Source organism: Lissotriton helveticus, chromosome 1_1 (assembly GCF_964261635.1).
Source record: "Lissotriton helveticus chromosome 1_1, aLisHel1.1, whole genome shotgun sequence".
Classification (NCBI taxonomy): Eukaryota; Metazoa; Chordata; class Amphibia; order Caudata; family Salamandridae; genus Lissotriton; species Lissotriton helveticus.
This window is the reverse complement of record NC_136057.1, coordinates 1,630,518,339-1,630,540,707: the sequence shown is the minus strand read 5'-3', so window position 1 is coordinate 1,630,540,707 and position 22,369 is coordinate 1,630,518,339. Positions and strand designations below refer to the sequence as shown.

Here is a 22,369-nt window from a genome sequence, read left to right as displayed (position 1 = left end):
CCCCCTCCCCCTTAGCACTGCGGCGGAATAGTCGCCGCAGCTAAGGGGTTAATTAACCGCCTCACCACACCCGTCTATTAGCAGCTGCTACTGATCATCTCCAATGAGTGCTCCACTATTCACATGAGCAATGTCCCGACCCTCCTGGACACTATTCAAAGACCTATACAGATCTATTATGGTTCAACTGCATTAACACTGTTAAAATGAATTTTCTACCATGCCTGCTATTCGTGGTCCAAACTTTCCCACTAAGAGTTCCCTAAAAATAACTCAAACTTTCAATCTCGTCTAATGCAAGTTGCATGGGGAAACACATCACTTAGGGAGGCAAGATCAGCCATCTTCATTAAACCATTAGAGGGTGGCTTGGAATTCACAGAAGTAAAACATTGGGGTAAGTCTGCTTAGCAGCGTTGCTTTTAAAATATACTGCAGTTGCACTTTGATTTAAAATCTGCACTTATTAGAACTGAAAATAGCTTTTTAAACTTTGCTGAAATTCCGTATTGCGCTGTTCGTTAACCGCATAGTGCTATTAGGGGCTTAGCTACAACCTGATTGTCTAAGGGGGAACCAATCAGAGGCCTTGTTGGGCCGCAGGCATTCAAAGGTGATAGGCACCATGCCCACTTAATAAGAAGCATGGAGCAGACACGTCAGTAACTCTGCTTAGTGGCCTTGCTTTTAAAATATACTGCACTTTCACTTTTGATTTAAAATCTGCACTTTTTAGAACTGAAAATTGCTTTTTAAACTTGTTGTTGAAATTCCAAATTGCGTTGTTCCTTAACAAGATTGCGCTGTTAGGTGCATGGCTACAACCTGATTGGCTAAGGGGGAAACAATCAGAGGCCTTTTTGGGACACAGGCATTCAAAGGTGGTTGGCACCACATATATTTATTGAGAAGTTGCCGGTCTGAGTTCTTCTGCATCCAGCCGGTGCCAGAGGCCGACCACCATGCCCAAATCCTCACTAATTCTTTGGAAGAGATATGGGACCTTAATCCAGTAGGTGAAAAAATGTATCCACTTCACTTACTATGCAATAGAGTAAGTTAGGCTTATTTAACATCCATGATGCTATCCACACCACTTGCAATTACCCTAAACCTCTGCTACCTCTCAGGCTTAATAGTTCCATTACCACAATACACAAGCAAAATTCTCCCAAAATGTTGGTGACTTTTCCCAACACACGTTACGTGGTTAAACACCAGTCTGAAATGTTCTACTTTTTAGATACAGAGTCTCCAGATTTGCTATTATTGACTGAGACTTGGTTCACAGAAGAATCATCCCCAGATATTCTATCAGCTCCCCAGATGATTATTACATCTTACAAACCAATACAGTAGCAGGGAAGTTGGGTGGTGGCGTCGCAGCAATAATCAAGAAAAATCTTACATTTACCAAGCTGATGTCACTAAACCTTCGGTCAGTGGAGCATTTGGTAATTAAACTTGAATATTCTACTTGGTCCTTGACGTGCGTCCTCTTGTATAGACCTACAAATTATATGCATAATCTTCTCTCAAACGATGTCAGTTCCCTCTACCTAAGTCTTCCTACATATATTACATGCAGGTTCCAGTTGGTTCATAACCAGGCTGCTTAGCTGATCTATCAATGTCTCAAAGACTCCCACATTTTTCAAGTGACAAGAAATCTTCATTAACTCCATGTTGCACAGAGATCCATGTTCAAAGCATGTTGCACTATCTTCAAGGTTTTGCACATCAATAATCAAGCTTTTATCAAATCTCTGATCCATAATTATTCCCCCAGAAGGGATCTTAGATCCACTCATCTACACTATTAAGTGATTCCGCAATTCAATTTAAGAGGAATAAGACTGGTGGAGTCAGGTTCTCAGTCACTGCTCCCTGTGTCTGGAAATGCCTGCCTCTGGAACTTAGGACCATCTCAAACTATGGAAATTTCAGACAAATGTTGAAGACTTGGCTCTTGAAGCAAGGCTATTATAAATATGCTGAGTCGTGCTGAGACAGTTACCTAGTGCCGAGAGGCCATTTGGTGGATATGCGCTCTATAAGATACATTCACATAACAACATAGCACAATAGAATAAAGCGGCACAACTCCATCTGCCACTTAAGTGGACTGGGTCCAATAGAACAAAACCATGGCTAGCTGTCTTTCTCTCTTATTCTTCTTCAACTTTTGTTGTGGCAGCCTTCACACCATAGGTCTAAGTCCCACAAATTTGAAGACATTGTATACACTCTCCTTACTGGATAAGAGGAGAGAAGCAGCCATGTTTCCACCCCCCTTGTCTCCTCTACCTTTAACCCAGACTTCCCACCAGGATTGAAAAAGCTGTAATGTGTTAACTGAACTGGTCTTGGTTCTCAGGGGTTGGGGGATATATTCAATGGAACTTAACTAAAACCTAGAATTAGGTCAAGGAACTATACTGGGTGAAAACTGACTCTGGGAGAGTGGGGAGAGCTAACTCACCAGGAAACCATTCTCTTGCTGGTCTCTGTACAAAGGGGAATATCATCCCATGTCCACAGCACTAGTACTGGGCCTCACATATATCTGCCGTAATTCCATGCAGAGGTGGGAGGAAGAGCTAGAACACACCTTTGCAGAAGAAGAGGAGATCCTCTGGCTGAGGGTCGAGAAAATCTCAATCTGCGTTCAATACAAAAAAAATGCATATACTCCTAGCTCGCTGCTATCTGTCTCCAGGTAAGTTAAAAGCAATGTTTGGGAGTTTGGACTGGTGCTGGAGGGGATGACAGATGAGGGGCACGTTATTTATATCTGACATGCATGCCCACAAGTAAAACCCAAGCTGCTAACTTTGATAGAGGAAATGACAGGGGTAGCTCTGCTGCTGGACATAACAGTTGTACTATTAGGCCACACCGGGGAGGACAAGGTATACCCATTACACACTCCCACGGGCAGTCCTACAGCACAGAGACTGATACGTCCCTGGGGTTTAGGTGGTCAGAAATATGCCACATATACACTATGAAAAGGTTATCGGCCATTTTGATTATTTAAAAAAAGAAAACGTAAACTTTTTAAAACATACACGAATTGGAGGTATGGGAGTAAGATGGCACACATGTGTTTAACCTAATAAGAAAATGGAGACTACACAGGTTTTTGGGCTCCTTGGGGAGAGGACTTTGAAGAAAGCCTGGCCAGCCAGCCCCTCCCCCCTCCCAACCGGAGCCCATTAAGAAGTGACCATGACCAGGCTAATCTGTGTAATCGATGAGACAGTGGAATGCTATTGTTACTATTTGAAAAAGGGCACAGATGTACAGCTATATCGCCTCCTATGCCCTCATGAACACCACTTGGTATTTAAGACACAAATCCTCCAATCCCCAATGGTTATGAAAGAAAGCCAGACCTGCCTTACCTGCACATTTGGTTTCAGTTTCTTTTTCTGCCTGCTTTATTAGTTATTTCAAATTGTATTTGCTGGTTCTTAACATGGTCTACTGTGCTTAAATATTTGATTGAATTAGAAAAACCTTCAATAAAAGTGTAGTTAAAAAAATATTAACAAATGGGCTTAGACCACTGAGCCAATGGTGGAAAAGAGAACATCACTATCTTGAAACACTATAACACTAAATGGAAATTCAAACTAAAGCCTAGCTATTGCACAGCAGTCATTGTTTTGATGGGAAAATAAAGCAATGCATTTAACTGGGACTACAATTATTCCTTTATCAAAAGAGGGGAAGCATGATTAGAAGCTGTTGCGATCAACTCTTCATGGTTGTTCTCAAACCTTTCCCACAAAACAGTTTGGCTTGTGCCCACCTAGAAGAACCCCCAGGTCTATCAACCAGTCCTTACAGACAATTATTCCCCCTGACTATTCAGTGGTCAATCTTGTCCTATTCAGGGCTCCTCCCTGTTAAATTTCCTACTTCTACAAGTGAGAATATAAATTTACAACTTGAAATTTTTTAAAGGCCCATTAATGAAATAGTTAACCCATTTATCTTGACACCCGCCCTCTTTAGTGGTGACTAGAAGTCCTGCTTGATCAAAAGCCTAAGATTGTTCTTGGGTTCTCCACTCATAATTCGAGATTCTTGGTCTCTTTCAAGGCTTTATCCTGATTTGGGGACCTGTTGAATGTAGGATGTATACTGGAACTGACCATCATTCATGATTGATCTACATGTTCTTCACTAGGCGGCTTTTGCAAATGTCCTGCACTGCAACTCAGAATTCCCTCTATATATCCAAATGCAACAGTGCTCTAAGTCACCAAATACTGCATGGAAGCAATTTAGAAAATTCGACATAATAATACCAATAATATTAATCATAATACATTTGAAAAAGTAAATCGTTGTTAGCCTTGAAAGACAGTTGGAGACAAGTTATGTACTAACATTGACTGCTGTTTAACTAGAAATAAAGTAATTCAATTACATGTAAGTGGTTAAGGCAGGTACTTACTGGAAAAAAAAATCACTCAGCTGCTCAAAATTTAAATGCTGTATTACTAACTATTAATTCTCCCTATTTGGAGCTATTAAGCGTATCTCGCTTAATGGGCAACATAGGCTCATCCAATGTAAATTCTTGAACCCCATTTATTACACACCAAAACGCCTGCATAAATATGGGCTACGCGACACGACTAGCTGCGATTGTTGTGGTGCACTAGAGGCTGACTTTCTACACCTAGGATGGCTATACCCACAGATAGCTAACTACTGGGCACGAATCTTGACCGAAATTCAGGCGATAACGCAGGTAGACCGTAGCCCTGACCCGCTTTTAGCGTTACTAGGCTACTCCAAGAAGATACAGAAACCCATTAGACGCCTGGTGGACATGGCGCTTCTAGTAGCCAAACGCGTCTTGGTAATTCATTGGTCCAGAGGCCCTCTCCCTACGCTGAAACAATGGGCTAGAGATATGCTGTATTGCAACACGCAAACGGAAGCATACAGTGAGCTCCTCCCCCCTAGGAATCAACCAAATAATTTTTGGAGCCTCTACGCCACTTACACAGCGACTAAGGCAATGGACCACACTACAACACCCTTAGTGACAGAGGATGTTCCGTTGACACAAGAGACATAGCTAAAAAATCGGGTGATGAGTGTTATATACTAACAGGATAACGGCCCAAGGCAGCTAGAATGCTAAACCTATGACTTAGTAGTCCCCAGAGAGGTACATGCATTGGGTTTTAAAAACACTTGCAAGCTCTGATTGTTGGTTGTGAGTTGACAATGCGGAGACGCATCAATCGAACTATGTTTGGATGGAGTAATTATGTGGAATGCGCTTTTATCATGTATGTATTATATTGCAATGTGGAAACTGAGTCTTTTTCTTCCGTTATTTTTCTTGGGTTTTTTTTGCTTTGTTTTTTGTTTAAGCAATCTTAACCCCGTGGTTTTATCATTAACATTTTTATGCTTTGTTTGTATTGCATTATTGAAATGGAAAAAAAAATCTCCCTATTCCTTATTTAACTATAACCAACTGGTCTAGCACATAACAATCTAAGAGAAACACCATCTCTAGAATTTTAATTGGCAAAAAGAATTATATTGCTGAAAGATAAATGGTAGCTTCTCTGTTTAAGTCATCAAAGGGGTGAACCAGACTATTTGAAGAATAGTGTTTCAAGCCTGCAGAGAGTCCATCTCCGGGTCTGTCGATGCAGAGCAAAGAGTGAGAAAGTGCTATTTGGCATGCTCACCTGAATGGTTTTGGACTAAGGTGTTGGTTTTTCAACTCTGTGCATTGAGTAACTGCTATTTAGGCCCTGTGCATCTGCTCTGACCCTTAAAATCAGATAAAAATGGCTAACTCTGATTTGGAATATTTAACTTTCCTATAAGGTCTCAGTATAATATGCAGACATATACCTGATGATGGGAAGTTGATGGACTACAGCAGAACTTATTGTGCCATCAACTAGATTGACAAGGGAAAACATGGCTTCAAGCCTACCTTTGTATCTGGACTGCTGCAGTTTAAACCTGAAGTTTGACCTGTCAAAATAACAATTTTGGCCGGAGAAAAATGTTTCCTTTTAAATGCTAACAAATCACTCTAATGTAGGGTGTGGAGCCCACAAAGTAGGGTGCATGGTAATTCACAAAGAACAAAGAAACATGTAGAAATGTGATGATGCCATGTTCCTACAGTGACATGTCCCAAAAAGCAATTTTCACTGTGGAAGGCTCTGGACATCCTTTGAGGAAAACTAGAGTGCAGACTGAAATATCAATTCTGCCATCTTGATTTGGGACAGCCTAGAAAAAAAGATTCAACCACTGTTTTTAATATTTAATAAAAGACCAATATAATGATAAAGTTAGATTTTAAAAAACATATTTCAAAAAAGTAACCTTCGGAAAGTTACCTTTTCACTGCTGGAATCTCCTGAAGGCTAATATGAAAAAGCCTGACAGCAGCTGCTCTGCCAATTGTTTACCTTAATGAGGTGTGAAAACTGCCCCATAGCTGGAGGTAAGGGCTAAGGGCTTAGATCCGGTTACAGGATGAGCAGGGTGCAGACAGTGTGAAAAATATCAATTCAGGTAGGGCAGCTGGAGAGGCTCCACAATAATTAACCTGAAAGGGATAGAGGTGAAGCCTGACTATTCACAGTTTAGTGTGAGGGAAGACCTGAAGAGGGTGAAGTATTTGTTATTTAGATCCAAGGTAGCCAGTCAGATGCCTGCCCATTGGGAGGTGGAGCCGGATCCAGAACACACGTAGTGTAGCGCAAGTATCCCAGAGCACACATCTGACTGACACACAAGCCTACTCCAAGGGCAGATGGCATTAAAATATTTTGGGATAGTATGCAGTAAGCAAAACAGGATTTGCTATATTAGTTGGTAGGTTTGCCCCAGGAACCTTTTTCCTATTGGTTAAGGAATGTCCAGGAGTCACCCCTAACCACTGGCTACTGAACTGCACAAAATGGACCTTACCACCAGCTCCTTAGAACACCATCTGGACCTGTCAATTAACAAAATGAGGAGTACACCTGCTGTTTGAGACATGTAAGTAGACCAGAAGGGTTAGACCTGCTCCCATTTATACCCGGGACAAAAAAGTGGAACCAATAGCCACTTGGTTAACCTCCTATGTGGCAACACTGACGGACCACTGCTTAATTTAAGCCAATGATTTCTGGTGCCTGGCACCGACACATAATTGTCAGCAGCCTCCAATTAGTAAACACAGTAAGAATGTGTTTAGGCATACTTAGGGTATCTATAAAGCAGATTTAGCAATTCTAACAGCATATAGTTACTCACGTGCGGATCTTTCTTCTCTCTTGCAGCTGTTCTTTCAGAATGTTACTCAAGCGAGGATCTTTACTCACAAAATCAGAGAGTTTCTGTAAGAATCAATTGCACATAGTGGATTTAAATGTGTACTTCAGCTCTTTCAATCTAAATATACCATATTAATAATACTTTACAGGGTGAGACAAACCTTAATCACAATTACAGAGGTGTTGAATAAGATAATGTGATTAAAGAAATTAATTATGAATGATCAAGCCTATGCAAAGGAATCAACATACTCTGGTGCACTAGATGCACTATTGGCCCATTTACAGAAAGAGGTTATTTTGCATCAGAGCAAAAGGGTTGCTATAAAATCCTCATTTGCCTATAATGAGCATTCCTGAAATTTCATAAGCCAATATTTGCAACTTAATGCCTTACTTCCATCCCTTCTTAATGGAGGGGGGGCAGGCTACTAGCTCGAACGTGACCAGCCTGTTTTCTGACTTCTGTATGGAAAGCTTCCCATGCTGTATTGTTTGGAATGGGCAGGGTGAAGGAGTGGAGGTTGGTCAACGGCAAACCTATTCTTCTCCCTGCGTCCAACAAGGAGTAAAGTCCTCAATCGTCTGACAAAAAACCTGCTGTGGTTAAGCCTATTTGTGGCATAGCATCTGTACTCATGTGCTCTACTGGATTGCATTTCATTTTCATGCATATTGTGTGCTGCATTAAAAAACATGCATCTAGATGCTGAATATAGAAAAAATATGTATGCTAAATATCAAACAAACAATCAGTGAGGAACTACTATCCTAAAATAGAGGACTTAAAGTAGTGCATTTTATTAATGGAATAACAGTATCTTGACAGAGTGGCAGTCTCTTCACTTTTTTGGAATATGACAGTTGGAGATGCTATCAGTTAAACATTGTTGGGTCAGATGATGTAAATATTTTAGATGATACAAAGAACTCAATACTTGATTTTCTCCTCAAAATATTATCAACAAATAAAAATCTAAGGGCATTGAATGGGTAAATTTGCATTATCCATGAATCAGCAAAAATGCACCAATCTGAATTCCCTACAATCGGCCGAGTATGAATTTACTATGAACAGAAAATGCCTCAATATCACCTCACAGTAATGCAGAATAGGATATATTCACGCATATCCAGTTTGCAAGTTTACTAACTTCAGTTGCAAGCACAGTTTTCCGCCTAAAAGAAAGTTTTGTTAACTCTTTCCGTGCTGATGACGGAACCGCTCCGTCATCCGCCGCGGTGGCGCTGTGCTGCTGACGGAGCGGTTCCGTCATGGCCCGCCCGACGTGCCTGCGCGGCGCTGATTTCGCGCCTGCGCGGCGCATTCTATTAAACGGGCGGAGCCATGACGGAACCGCTCCGTCATGAGCACAGCTCAACCGCGGCTGGTGACGGAGCGGTTCCGTCACCAGCATGGGCCCGCCGCGCGGCCCCCCCACCCCCTTAGCGCTGCGGCAGAATAGCCGCCGCAGCGATGTGGTTAAAGACTTTTTGTGCAAAAGGGCTTTCTCTAAGAGGATTCCTTGGTTTCTCTGTCCAATTTACTTTTTATGGAAATGTTCTCAGTTTTTAAGTCTGGCTTCAAAGCAGATGTCCCATATCCTAGCCATCAAGCTCCAGACCTCACATCCTCTAATCCGGTCTTACAGTGCATTGTCACCGAGACCTTTTCACAGCCCTTCCCACTCGGCAGTGGCTGCATGTACACTGTGACCCTTTAATTTCCAGGTTCACTCATGAAGCTCATCGAGGCTCCCTCTGAGCCATCCTTCCTCTTACATTCCCGCTCGTATCACCATACGAGGCACTCAAATTCAGGCTTGTATTAAATCCGTCCTGATGATGATCCTGGTATTTTTTTTAAAGGATCAAAATGTCATCGACTTGTTGAAACAGCTTGCACTTTAATCTAATATGATAAAAACAAATGCAATAGCTGTCATCTCTAAGTTTGTTCTATTTGCATTTTTCACAAGCTACCTTTTGTCATGCCTGTAATGTTTTCGTCCTAATGTATCTGTTGTGTGTTTCTGTAGGACGCAGACTGTGTCCCACCTTATTGTTGTGTTCTTATTTTGTTCTTTGCATTGATTATTCATTAAATTGATTGCCCGGCTGGGCATCATCAATATAGTACTGATTCTAGTCTATATTAATTACAGCCCTATTTATTTTTTTGGTATAAGGACAACTGTTTTCTTACAATACTGATACCCAAGGTCCTTATTCAACTTGCGGATTCCCTTGTTTGGTTTAAAATATTCAAAGCAGATGTCTGCACGACCTATTGTTACAAATCTTTAAAATAAACCGAGTAGCGTTTTCCTCTGCCCAGGGGGAGGAATTCTCTTTTGCCTCCTGCTATCTGTTTGGCATATCCTACTGACTCCTGTGGAGCGCTTGAATTGCAATGAATTAGGGACATTTTATATCCTCATCTTATATTCTTATTGCATTGACACACTATATACAAAAAACAATCTTTTTTTGTTTTGCCTCTGAACTACAGCAGGCTTTTTGAATGTTTTACTCAGGGCTCAAAAGCTGACCTGTTGCCTTTGCCAGTGCTTGTTGTAATAAAAAGTTCAACAACTTGGAATGCCGGTGCAGAAGAAGTTGAGAAACACGTTTAATGCATAATTCATCACCAAGTTAGGAAGCAAAGAACCAGGATCTTAGTAAGGCACCAACTGAACCAGACAGAAATTTGCTGTTATAAAAAAACACATTACCATTCTACACTATGTTTCATAAAATACATGCACACTAATACAATATGAACTGGATAGGTATGATTTAAGGACTGTCACCACCATAACTATTCAGTAAATGTGTGTCTGTTAAATATTGCATGGTTAATTGGCTCGTCTTCTATTTAGAAGAACATAATGCTTGGATCTTTGAGGCACACAACATTCTCTCTTCATCCCCAACTTGAAGTCTTCATTCACCTACAACTCTGAACTCTGCTCGGTGAACACTGGGACAAGCAAGCTATTATGCGTCAAATTGTGTCTTAGAACCTGGTAACAAGAGGTACAAAGGGAAAGAATGCTAGCAAAAGAGCTGATCAAGATCATACAGGGAGTCAGTGGAGAAAAGTGATCCAATGAAGCAGGCCTGTGCAAGGTAAAAAAGGATACCAAAGCTCATATAAACAGGCGCGTCAAGAGGCAATTTAGCATTCAAAATAACTAACATCTATAAAATTAAAGACATACAGATAAAAACAGTATCACTAAAAGAGATGTGTGTTCAAGCACTTGGAAGCACCATCCACTAAAACTGAAGGTCAGTAAGTTCATCACTCGCAATTCCTGGTAGAAATGCTTTCCGCAAAAAATCCACATATAGTACATGCATGATGATACCTGGGTATGCTGGAAAATGTAGCATTAAGGCAATATTCCCAGTGGACAAAAACATCATTTAGGTTGGCAGCTATACCTATGAAATCTGGCAATCACACAAGGAAAAGCAAGGTGATAACGTCATGCACAAGCCAAGAAGGACAAGGATACAAAGAAGTAAGTCAGCTGGGATAAAGTGGGAACTGAGGAAGTAAGACAAGAAAAGCAGCACGCATGGAAACTCTGAACCAAGGAACAATGGAGAGGAAAGGTGTGGTCAATAAAAGAGTATGCACTGAAAGAAGTGGAAGCTCAGGAAGCAAATGTGATCTGAAATTAGTGAGCTCAGGGGTAAAGAAAATACTACTAAACAATTCCAACGATGGAAACAAAAACCACTGCAAATCAGAACTACCTGAATGGCATAGAATATTGCTAGATTTTGAACTGCCTGCAGATCAGTGTTGTGTTGAGAAACAACAACATATTGATACACACTGTAAGATCTGCACATAGGAATGCACTAAACATCACTGCCAGCTATTGGTCAAATACAAACTTGCTCTGTGCGCTCTTTTAAGGTGTTGCACTCAAGAACTGGACGCCTTATTATTTACGGCCCCTTATTAACGAGAAATACTGACACGTCAGGGTTGGGGACGTCGAGGGATATCCCCCCACCCAGGTCGCCTGCTTCTCAGTTTGGACAATGTGGACGTGTTTCAATTTCCCCTATAGAGCCCCCAGTAAAAAGGAAAAAGAGCGAGTAAAGGCACCATAGTGCCCCTTAAGCGATGAAATCGAAGAAAGAGCCTGGATTAGATATATTGACCCAGGCACTGCCAACCGTAAACATCGATGAAATATCCCATAGACTGAAATTTGTTTTGTCACTACATTTGCAGCCTTTGTAAACTAGGGTAGAGTCCATAGAACAGCGCTTAATGTAATTAATTAAACATAGTGGGGTAACAAAATACTACGGACATCACGTTTTCCATTGAATTGAGTCCACATTCAAAAATGTATGTTCTAATCTCGCATAATGGTAGTAAAACCAAAGCCAAGGGAGGGTCTGTGAATTCCCATCAATCTGCTCAGCCCCAGGGGACAGATAGCTCACAATGGACCGAAGGTTTCGGGGGGAGGGGGCTAATTCACTCACACACAGATGGTCACAATGTGTCCCAAAGCTCAACACAACATCTTCCCATAGTAGCTGCAATTCACAACTCACATTCTCTGGGTTTATCCATGCAACCTTCTGCAAACCTCCTTTTGATCCCTGGGATTGAAAGAAAGGGAAAGGCCAGGAAAGTGGTGGGCAGGGAAAAATGCACCTTGCGTGGGGGGAGGGGGAAACAGAGGGATAAAACATTGTTCCTCCTACCTTTAGTTGCACATACTTTATTAATGTGAATAATGTCCCTGAATTAAGGCAGTCGCAGTCTGAGTATACCAAGCAAGTTATGGGGAAGGCATTGCACTGGCTGTCTAAGTATGTAAAGAAAGGTGGGTCCCACTTTAAATGGTCAAATCCTTATGGCCTTATGACGGCATGGGTTGGTGCAGTCCCAAAAGACATTTCTGTTGATTGTATTGTGATACACTTTGACAGGCATTTGTTAGTAGGGGATTTGCTATGTCAGCTCTCTATTGCCCCACCTTTAGGCCCCCAGATATGTGCTCTCCCTTTAGGCTTCTATTATAAACCGCAAGAGATACGGAGGTAAGAGGTAAGGAGAACCAACAGCATAGTTCACACCCTTTCCCGCAGTAATCCTTTCATGGGAAGTACTGAGATCTTGGTCAGAAATAGGTGTGACCCATTGGAGAATTTAGGGGATTGTGACTAACTGGATAATAGCTGTAGTAAATTAGTAAACGACGGGGGGTTGAGGGAACTATCAATAGGGGAATAGGATAAGAACATGGGTGGGACAGATCTAATAAAGATAGCAACCTGCAATATTGTGGGTCTTAGACGAAAGAGTGATGACAGGGACTGGTTAAGAGAGGTACCTAATATGACATCATATGCCTCTAGGAAACACTGGAAGGGGGCTCCATTTTCATGGATGGTTTCCACTCTTATCAAACCCCCACAATACCATCCAAGGCCGATAGAGCAATAGGTGGAATTTTGACATTGAAAGTAAATACTGTCAAGATTAAAATTCTTCTGTTTTTTAACAATTCATTCTATTTGTCCATTATTTGGTATGTGAGGGGCAAAGAGACTAGGACTTGAGAATCATAAGCTATTTTGATAACTACTTTGAGGGCAATATGTTTGCAGGTGGCAGGCACACTGTAGCAGGTGATTAATATTAGTACTTATCACCCTAAGCCCCTGATTTTCATCTAGATGGGAGACTTTAATGCCAGATGCTGCCAAAAAGTAGGAAAGACAGTTTGTGGGATAATGGATTGCGAAGGTGACAACATTACCCATTTTGATCATAGCGATTATATCAATGCACTAAACAGGTTGTTGATTACATGGATTATTTGTGTCCTCATGTAACGAACCTGGTGCTTATCTAAAGCACTCTGATACCCAATGTCTCAGGTCTAGTTTGCGCTATATAAAACTCTACAAAAAAAAAACCTGGAGATAATGACTAGGATAAATCCTCTCAAATGTTCCATGCATGGGACTTTTGGGAGCGTTGGTAAAGAATCCACAATTAATTATATATGTTCAGAAACTTTGAATGATAGGCTATCTAGTATGCAGGTAAGCTTTTTGGGGTTTAGTCACTATGCTTCTCTTGCTTGCGATTTGAATTGGGAGGAAAATACTAATAAAAATACGGGGAAAGCCCCAAAGCCACTTTTAGCCAGAAATAATGGTTATGTACTAAACTGGGATAAAGTAAATCTTTTTCCAATGGTGCTTACATGTAGACAGGCTGAGATTATGACCTGCTTAGATGCTATCCCTGAACAGGTATCCACTGCACTTGTGGAAGTATTGGATGATATTAGGGCTCATCTGAACTGGCTAATTCCCAACCACAAAGTGCTCTCCAGAATGATGGTTTCCCACAAATTGTACTAAGACTTTATCAAATCTGCATTAGGCTTTGGGCATTGCTCTCAGAGACGCTTCTCTGATACGGAGCCTGCATACCAAATATAAGGAGGTGAGAGGGATTAGGATAACTAAGGGAGAAAGCTTGGGCGGATCTGAGACGAGCAACCAAGATGAAGGATAGTAGAGGGTTCTGGAAGGAGGCCAACACCCCAATTTAGAAAGAAGATGAGGATCCCTCACTAGATGTACATATTAAGGAAGCCGGCTGGGTGGCTCAATTTCAAACCATTTTACACAGCACCATAGGGATGACAGTTAATATCCAGAACCGCTTCATGGATAGAAACAAGACCTATCTAGTGTTTGAGGTTGTAGAGTAAGAAATAGCCCAGTTTAGTTCCCTGAAGGCCCCCGGCCCTGATGAGATTCCTGTAGAGATAGGTTTGGAGAGTAAGTGCCTCATTTAATAGGCCTCTAGCGACACTTTTGCATCGCCGGAGCGCCTCTTTTTTTAAGCTGGGGTGGAGCAATGAGTCGCAGCATATATACAAGCTGCACAAAGCCACTTTGCATGGCTTTTCATGGCCTTGTAAATATGTGCCACTTTCAGGCAGTGTTGTGTTACATGGGTGTTGCTATGAGAGTTCCCATGCAACACCCATGCAATTTGAAGCATTCCCAGACCATCTTTATGACCCGGTGCATTGTACTGATAGGATGTTACTTAATATGTTACTTCTATCCAAAAGAATCAATCCAAATCGCACTGTCATGCAGAAATTAGGGAAAAAGGACACAAAAAGAAAAATCAAGACAAATTACAACAAACTACGCCACAATATGCATTGCTTGCCCATAACCAAACACAACAGAGAACTTATTACCAAAGTCACGAGCCCAATACAGTGAAAATAGTAAAATAAAAATAATTCTCGAAACAGTGTAGTGCAGCAATCCCAACACTAGTGTATACCAGCACAAACTTAACTGTGTAAACAAACTCATTTCCAAAAAAAGCAACCGTGTGCACCATGTCATGAGTTAATCCTTTTAAGAAAAAGTCATAGGATACCTTTATGTGTCCAATCAATCCATAGCTCAGGTAGGATCATTCCCAATCAATTGTAGATGTAACATAAGTATAAACAGAAATCTAAATAGAAACGTTTAGGGACACTGCTCCATCTATCCAAGCACACATAACATGCTCAAAGGGTGCATACAAAAGACCATACTCCTTGATATTCTTACAATGGGCGTAAACAAGGATTGCAGAAAAAAAGCAATAACGAAGGCCAAGTATTAAAAAAAGGCATCCAAGGCAATACAATACCTATTGTTTAATAGAATATTTTCAAAGTACAACTTACTTGAATTACAGATATGTTAAGCCGACAATGCTGGTCCCATGGTGTATCACAATACCAAAGCGAGGCCTAGTACATTTAAACACCTATATCTGGTCACATGATCTGAACCCGATCACGGACCCAACTTCAACAGAACTTCTACAAATCTTTGATAGACATCTTGAAAAGAAGGAACAAACTTAATTCAACTAACAAGTCAGTGGAGTCCTCATCTGAAAAAATAAATCAAGAACTAATAGTAAAGGGGGTAAATGAGAAAAAAATATATTTTAAAATATTCAATGATTGACCCAAATTGTACTATCGACGGACAACATATGTTCACCTAGGTAAATTAAAATACGGTAAAAGATAAAGCAAACATTGGTATAATTCTCTTCAACTGTTTTGGCTATAGCACTGTCTAAACTTCCCATGGAAATTGAATGGAAAAAAGCATTCTGGGAGACCCCTCCTTTCCCATCAATCTCCCCCACTTGACAGATCACCTCTGCTTGTGTCCGTTATGTTAGGGATGGGGAATGCACAAGGTAATTTAAAATAAAATGGGGTGTAAGACAAGGTTGTGTCTTGTCCCCTTTCTATTTTTTTAATTTACATCAACGGGATGCAGGCAGCTGTGATGGGAGCATCACAAGAACTATCCACCTTTAAAGCAGCATCCCTCCCAATACTGCTCTATGCAGATGATGCTGTGTAATTTGCAACACCTGGGGTAGGGCTACAGAAGCTAATAGAGGCCTAAACGAAATGTATGACTAGCCTGGATCTCCGTGTAAATGGAGCGAACTCTTTTGTGCTGGTGGCTGGCACTCACCCAAAAAAACTCTCCGTGTTTCATATGGAGTGGTGCAAACTCACAGTGGTAGATTCCTTCACATACTTGGGGGTTGTTTTTGATAGGAACTATACCTGGTCAATCATGGTGGGTAACAGGGCCCTAGCAATGGAGAAAAGTGCTAGGGCCATTTTTAGCTTCATTAAAAAGCTAGGTTCCCAGAGGCTCGAGGTAATTAAAAAGGTGTACGCCGCAAAATCTGTCGTTGTAGCATCGTATGGAGCTTGGGTCTGACGGATAGGGGCAATAGATCAACTTCAAAGAATAGAGAACGACTTTCTCAAGAGACTGTTAGCCCTCCAAGTAACTGTGCAAACTATATTTGTCATGCTGAGCTAGAGGTCCTGTACATCTCAGATGTAATAAGACTCGCACCGATTATGCTGTGGCACTCGATCTGGAAGACAGACTTGGTCAGTTTTACCCAAAATATCATTAAGGAATGTCTGGCCCTAGACGATGTACATAAGGTCGCCTGGCTGCAATACGTGAAAACAGCACTGGGGAGCCTGGGGTTGCGGGGTCTATTTGCTAAACCTCCCAGTTGTAGAACTGTGTCTAAAAAAAAGATCAAACTAATATTCCCGGAGAAGCTAGTCGCATTAAAAATTCAGTTAATTTATACCTCACCTTCCCCCTCCGCACCCAGGTGGATGAGTCCTATTTGATATTTGTGACAAATCCTCAACACCATTGTATACTAACTAGAGTTCGCAGGAATTGTATCCTCTTAATGATGGGTTTTCTCAAGAACATTTTTACGTTAAGTGACCTTCCAATATGTCCCTCTGATAAAAGTTCTGTACAGTCTGATCTCCCTATAGTCTTTTTTGTGGGTTTTATACCCTACCCAGGAAAAGGTTCCTTCTCCCCTTTTGCAAAAACTTAATTGTAAACAACAGCGTCCTGCCTTTTATTTTTATAAAATTGTTATCAACTCCTTGCATCTGTCACAGCACGGCATGGTTTTATGGTCCTGCTGGTCAAGTAAGAGGGCCTGCACAGAATGGGATAGGGGAGCTCTCTAACCTGAATTCGCAGCTTCGCTTTTTTGCCGCCACCGTTGTTGTCCACGCCATCGGAGCCATCGGGCATTTCCTGGGGGAGGCTACTGGACTGCAAGCCCCTGCAGCCCCAGCGGCACATACGCCGCCAGCACCAGCGCCGCCAGGAAGGCGTTTAAAACACCGACAGGGCTCCCGGGGCGCAGGACGCGCGTAGCGTGCCCGAGCCGCGCCAGGGTCTTGCCCGGGCAAAGGGCGTGCCCATCTGCGCCCATCTGCGACCGGAGGAGGCCGGGCCACCCCTTTGATAAGAGGGTAACACCTTCGGAGTACATTACTTGAGCTGCAGGAACAATTGTACGGTAAAACGTTTTTTGAGTAACTATTCACCACTAGCTACACCAGATTGTAGCATTGTGTGGTGGTTAGTGAGTTGTCGAGCTGTTGTGGGTCTGATTGAATATGAGTGAGACAAATGACCAAGCGTAGGGGAGTGGCAGGTACCCTAGATGCATTTATAGTTAGGGCAGAATCACTTCTGACTCACAATTTAGAGATAACAGAGCGGCGACTTTCATTAGATCCAGCAATATTACAGAGTCGTTCATCATTGGGTTTATTAAACCCGGGGGATTCCTTAAAACTGCCTACTACATCGCAAGTTATACCTATGACACCTCCCATGCCTTCCTTGGATATATCTCCAACACCACCAACAACAACGTTGAATGGGGCAAGAACACAGGCTTCTAAGTTTTTTTTTTTGGTTTTTTTAAAACACATTTTTTTATTAAGTTCAAATCTTAGTACCATTGATAAACATTCAAACAGTGCATACAGATCCCCAGGAAGAAACAAAAAACAAAAAAAAAACATTAGGATTACTTCCAATACATGCCGTTACATTGCAAGCATACATAGAAATCAGGGAGAGCGGTAGAGCAGCTGAAAGTGATGAACAGTTCCAATCCAGCAGCGGCAAACTACCGTGTATTCACCTCTCAATGTCCTCCAGTATCTTGGAAATGGTGCTCGGTAAAGTGTCACTGAAACACAATGATGACGCATATGTGCATAAAGTTCCCAATACAAGTATACAGTTGTAATACGTGACCCATATCAGCATGGCAACACTGGTGGTAGTCCCCATTCGCCGTTCAAGCAGAATCCTCACATCTGCAAAGATACAGTAGTTTGAGCCAATATGCTATAGCACTATGGTACCCAACTCCCAACAGAGCACAAAGTGCTACCTCACAATTTCCGAATCACAGCACTATGGGCCTCCTCCATACTCTCGCCCTCCTGTTGTGCCGCTACTTCCAGCAGATAAATCTGTAGCGGACCCCAGATGTCCTTGGGCCTATTGCGTAGTGGCAATAACTCTGCATACACGTTAGATTGATCTTGACAATATATAACATCAGTTAGCCAATCTTTAAACTTTGGGGCTCTCCCCCTACCCCAACGGCAAGCTATCCTTCGCTTAGCCAAAAGCAACGCTACATCCAGAAATCGTCTCGTAGCTTTGGGGGTGTTAAGTGTGAAACCCAACAGCATTACGAGCGGTGTAAATTCAAGTTCTCCTGTTATCATTATCTGCAGTGCCTCATGAACTTGCTCCCAGAACGCATGTACCCCTGGGCACTCCCATGCTAAGTGAAAGAAACCCGCTCCTTCAGCCCTACATCTATCGCACCTGTCCGTATCTGACAAGTTAAAGCGGAATTTCAGAGCAGGTGTATAATATAGCCTCTGAAGATATTTGAAATGGATTATTTTCAGTCGACAGCTCGACGATATGTGGGCCATAATACCGCAACAATATTGCCATTGATTCTCAGATATTTCCACCTCAAAATCCGCCCCCCATTGATCGCGGGCCCTACTCTCTGAACATGCCACCTGCGTTCTGATAGCCTTGTACAATTTAGAGACTAAGTGTCTGCCATCTGAACTGAGCATCACATGCAATGGCAAGGATACATCCGGTTCATCTGGGAAGCTTGGCAGCACCTCCCGCAACCCCTGCCTCAATCTTATATAATAGAAAACCTCTAATGGTGTAGGTTGGACATGTTGGAATAACTGTTCCCGAGTACGGAATTTCCCATTAAGAAACAGATCCCCCCATGTGGTGATTTTCAATTTGTCGCACATGTTGTGGAACCCCTTCTCCTGCAATAGTGACAAGTTGGGGTGGTATGTAAGGGGCATGTGTGGGGAATACAGTAATGTGATGTCCAAAAGTTTTGCCACCTTCTTCCAGGCATCTATCGTGCATGTCACTGTCGTGGGCGGAGTATCAATGCTCTGGGCAGTACCATGTATCAGGCCGGTGAGTGGAAGTGGCTGCGCTATCCAGTCTTCTGCCGCTATCTGAGGCATAAATGGAAGCGGCTTGACCCAGTAATATGCATAATGCGCCTGTGCACTTAAATAGTACGCATCGAAATCAGGTACGTCGAACCACCCCCTAGCATATGGGAGAGTGATAACAGCCCATTTAAGTCGCGGCTGTTTCCCCCCCCCCAGAACAGTCTAATCAATAGTGACCGAAGCTGTTTAAAAAAGAAGGAACCTGGGTGGTACGGAATATTTTGAAACAGATACAAAAAACGTGGCAGCACCACCATTTTAATAAGAGACGCCCTGCCAGCCATAGATAAAGGCAAAGTCAGCCATTTCGTGACCGTGTCTTCTAATTTGGTGATACACGTCCCATAATTCAATCCCAGAGTCTCCTCCCTGTCACGTGTCATCACAATACCGAGGTATCGACAATCTCCCTCACACCATTCCAGCGGATAGTCTAACGGGAATCGTGTCACTGCTGGGGTCAGTGGGAAAAATTGCGATTTTTTCCAGTTAATTTCCACTCCTGACAAATGCCCGAATACTATGAATTCACGTAAGATAGGGTTGAGAGGTACCTGTGGGTCGTTAATATAAAGAGTGATGTCATCTGCATATAGTGAAAGGCCTATCTGTCTTCGGAAACAGTTAAAAGCGGCTTCCTTATATAATTGTCGCACCCTGCATGCAAGTGGCTCTATTGCTATGGCAAATAGTAAAGGCGATAGTGGACACCCCTGGCGAGTACCCCTCGTGATGGCAATCTGAGAGGACAGTTCTCCATTGATCGTAACCCTCGCCACTGGCTTGGTGTAGAGGAGCTCCACCCATGCCACAAATAGTTTAGGGAATCCCATTCTATGCAGGATTGTGAATAGGTACCTCCATTCCACCGAGTCAAACGCTTTTGTAGCGTCCAGGAAAACAGCCGTGACAGGGATATCCGGAGCAATAGTAGCAATCAGAGAAAACAGTGTTCGCAAGTTATGGGTGGTATCCCGTCCAGGGACGAAACCTGCCTGATCAGGCAGCACCAAGTCCATCATAATCAAGGATAGGCGATTGGCCAACACCTTAGCCAGTATCTTGGCGTCACAATTAATCAGGGATAGAGGGCGGTATGAGTCACATTGTCCTGGATCCTTCCCAGGTTTCAGAAGCGAGGTTATCACTACCTCCCTCATGGAACCGGGCAGTACACCCACCTCCAGTGATTCCTCAAAAACCTCCTTTAGCACTGGCGCCATTATATCAATGTAGCATTTGTAGAACTCCGCGGGAATACCGTCTAAACCACTCGCTTTACCATTATTCAGAGACATAATGGCATCCCTGATCTCATCTAGTTCTAGAGGTGCGGCAAGGAATCTTCTCTGGCCATCACTTAACCAGCATAACGCAATATCATCTAGGAATCCGGTATAGTCTATTTCGTGAGTCTGCCGTGTCGTGTATAACCCCGCATAATACGCCTTGAACACCTCCTGTATTCCCCCTGTCGATTGACATTTTTCTCCAGTGGGACTATGTGCTTCAAGTATGTATGTGCTAAAGCGTGGGTTCCTCGTGACTGCCGCCAGTATTCTCCCGGGTCTACCTCCCTCTTGGTGGTTTGTAGACCACTCGTGTGCTTCAGCGCGGCTGACAAGCGCTTTTTATTTCTGTTCATTTATTTCAGCTGACTCTGAGTTCAGCTCGTTTGGCTTTTAATACTTTGGAGCTCTGAAGCTGAATACTAGCTTCAGCGCTCGTGTTTTAATCCTTGCACTGCTGTTTGCGCTAAGGCTGATAGCGCTTGCATTCATGTGGTGATGCTTATCTGTTAACCGCTACTTACCTGCTCCTGACCCCGGTCCGCCCCGGCTGTGTGCCGTTTGCTGCGGAGGGTCCCTGCAAGAGCGCCACTTCCGCTTCGCGGCACTTCCGCCCTGCCTCCAGACCGCGCAGGTGAGCGGTCTAGTGTCTGCTGAGCGAGGGTTCATAACGTGCCTCGCCGGCCCCGCTGGCTGACTTGGTGGTTTGTAGACCACTCGTGTGCTTCAGCGCGGCTGACAAGCGCTTTTTATTTCTGTTCATTTATTTCAGCTGACTCTGAGTTCAGCTCGTTTGGCTTTTAATACTTTGGAGCTCTGAAGCTGAATACTAGCTTCAGCGCTCGTGTTTTAATCCTTGCACTGCTGTTTGCGCTAAGGCTGATAGCGCTTGCATTCATGTGGTGATGCTTATCTGTTAACCGCTACTTACCTGCTCCTGACCCCGGTCCGCCCCGGCTGTGTGCCGTTTGCTGCGGAGGGTCCCTGCAAGAGCGCCACTTCCGCTTCGCGGCACTTCCGCCCTGCCTCCAGACCGCGCAGGTGAGCGGTCTAGTGTCTCACGTTGGACGGCATAAATGGCCACCTGGAGGAAGCGCAGCGGACGAGCGCAGCGGGAGCGCCGACTTCGCGCCGAAGTCGCGCACAAGTCGAGCCCGTCTGCGCCCGTCCGCGGCCGACCGAGGCCAGGGGCCAGGCATTCTGCTCAACGTCTGGTGTACTCTTCTCAGGCCCTTCGTGCCCTATCCCATCATGTCCTCCTTGCACCCCATGTTATAGTTACCATTCGAGGAAATAACATTCTATCCTCTCCCCCGCCTATAATCCCCTTTTCACCTTCCCTTCCCCTTTCCTCTCCTTCCCCCGCTGCACCTCGGCTGACTCAGCCCAGTCCTAGCGGTAGTGACCCTCTCACATTACTTTATCTCAATACTCGTTCTCTCCCTAAACATCATTTGGATATATTCCAACTTTTAGAAGGAGGCCTTATCGATATCCTACTCCTCACGGAAACCTGGTTAAATGCTGACTCTTACCCTGAAATCCTGGCCGCCATTCCTGCGGGTTACTATATTCTCCATTCTGATAGAAACTCTGGCAGACCTGGCGGCGGAGTCGCCGCTATCATTCACTCCCATTTACAGTTCACTACCCTTTCCACTCCACCCATAGCCAACACGGACATTCTTACACTGAAATTTACCTCTCCCAACTCCTCATTTATTTGTATATTAGTTTACCGTCCCCCTGGCAACTCGCCCCTCTTCCCATC

At 43.2% G+C, this 22,369-nt stretch overlaps 1 protein-coding gene across 2 annotated transcripts in view; it reads right to left on the bottom strand.

Annotated features, from left to right (window-relative positions):
• Positions 1-22,369, bottom strand: part of RAPGEF3 (Rap guanine nucleotide exchange factor 3) — a 1,135,646-nt gene that overhangs the window by 440,399 nt on the left and 672,878 nt on the right. For both annotated transcript variants that reach the window (XM_078688545.1, XM_078688554.1), the window contains exon 15: positions 7,306-7,388. In XM_078688545.1, coding sequence (XP_078544671.1) covers positions 7,306-7,388 — 83 coding nt within the window. The remainder of the gene's footprint in view (positions 1-7,305; positions 7,389-22,369) is intronic.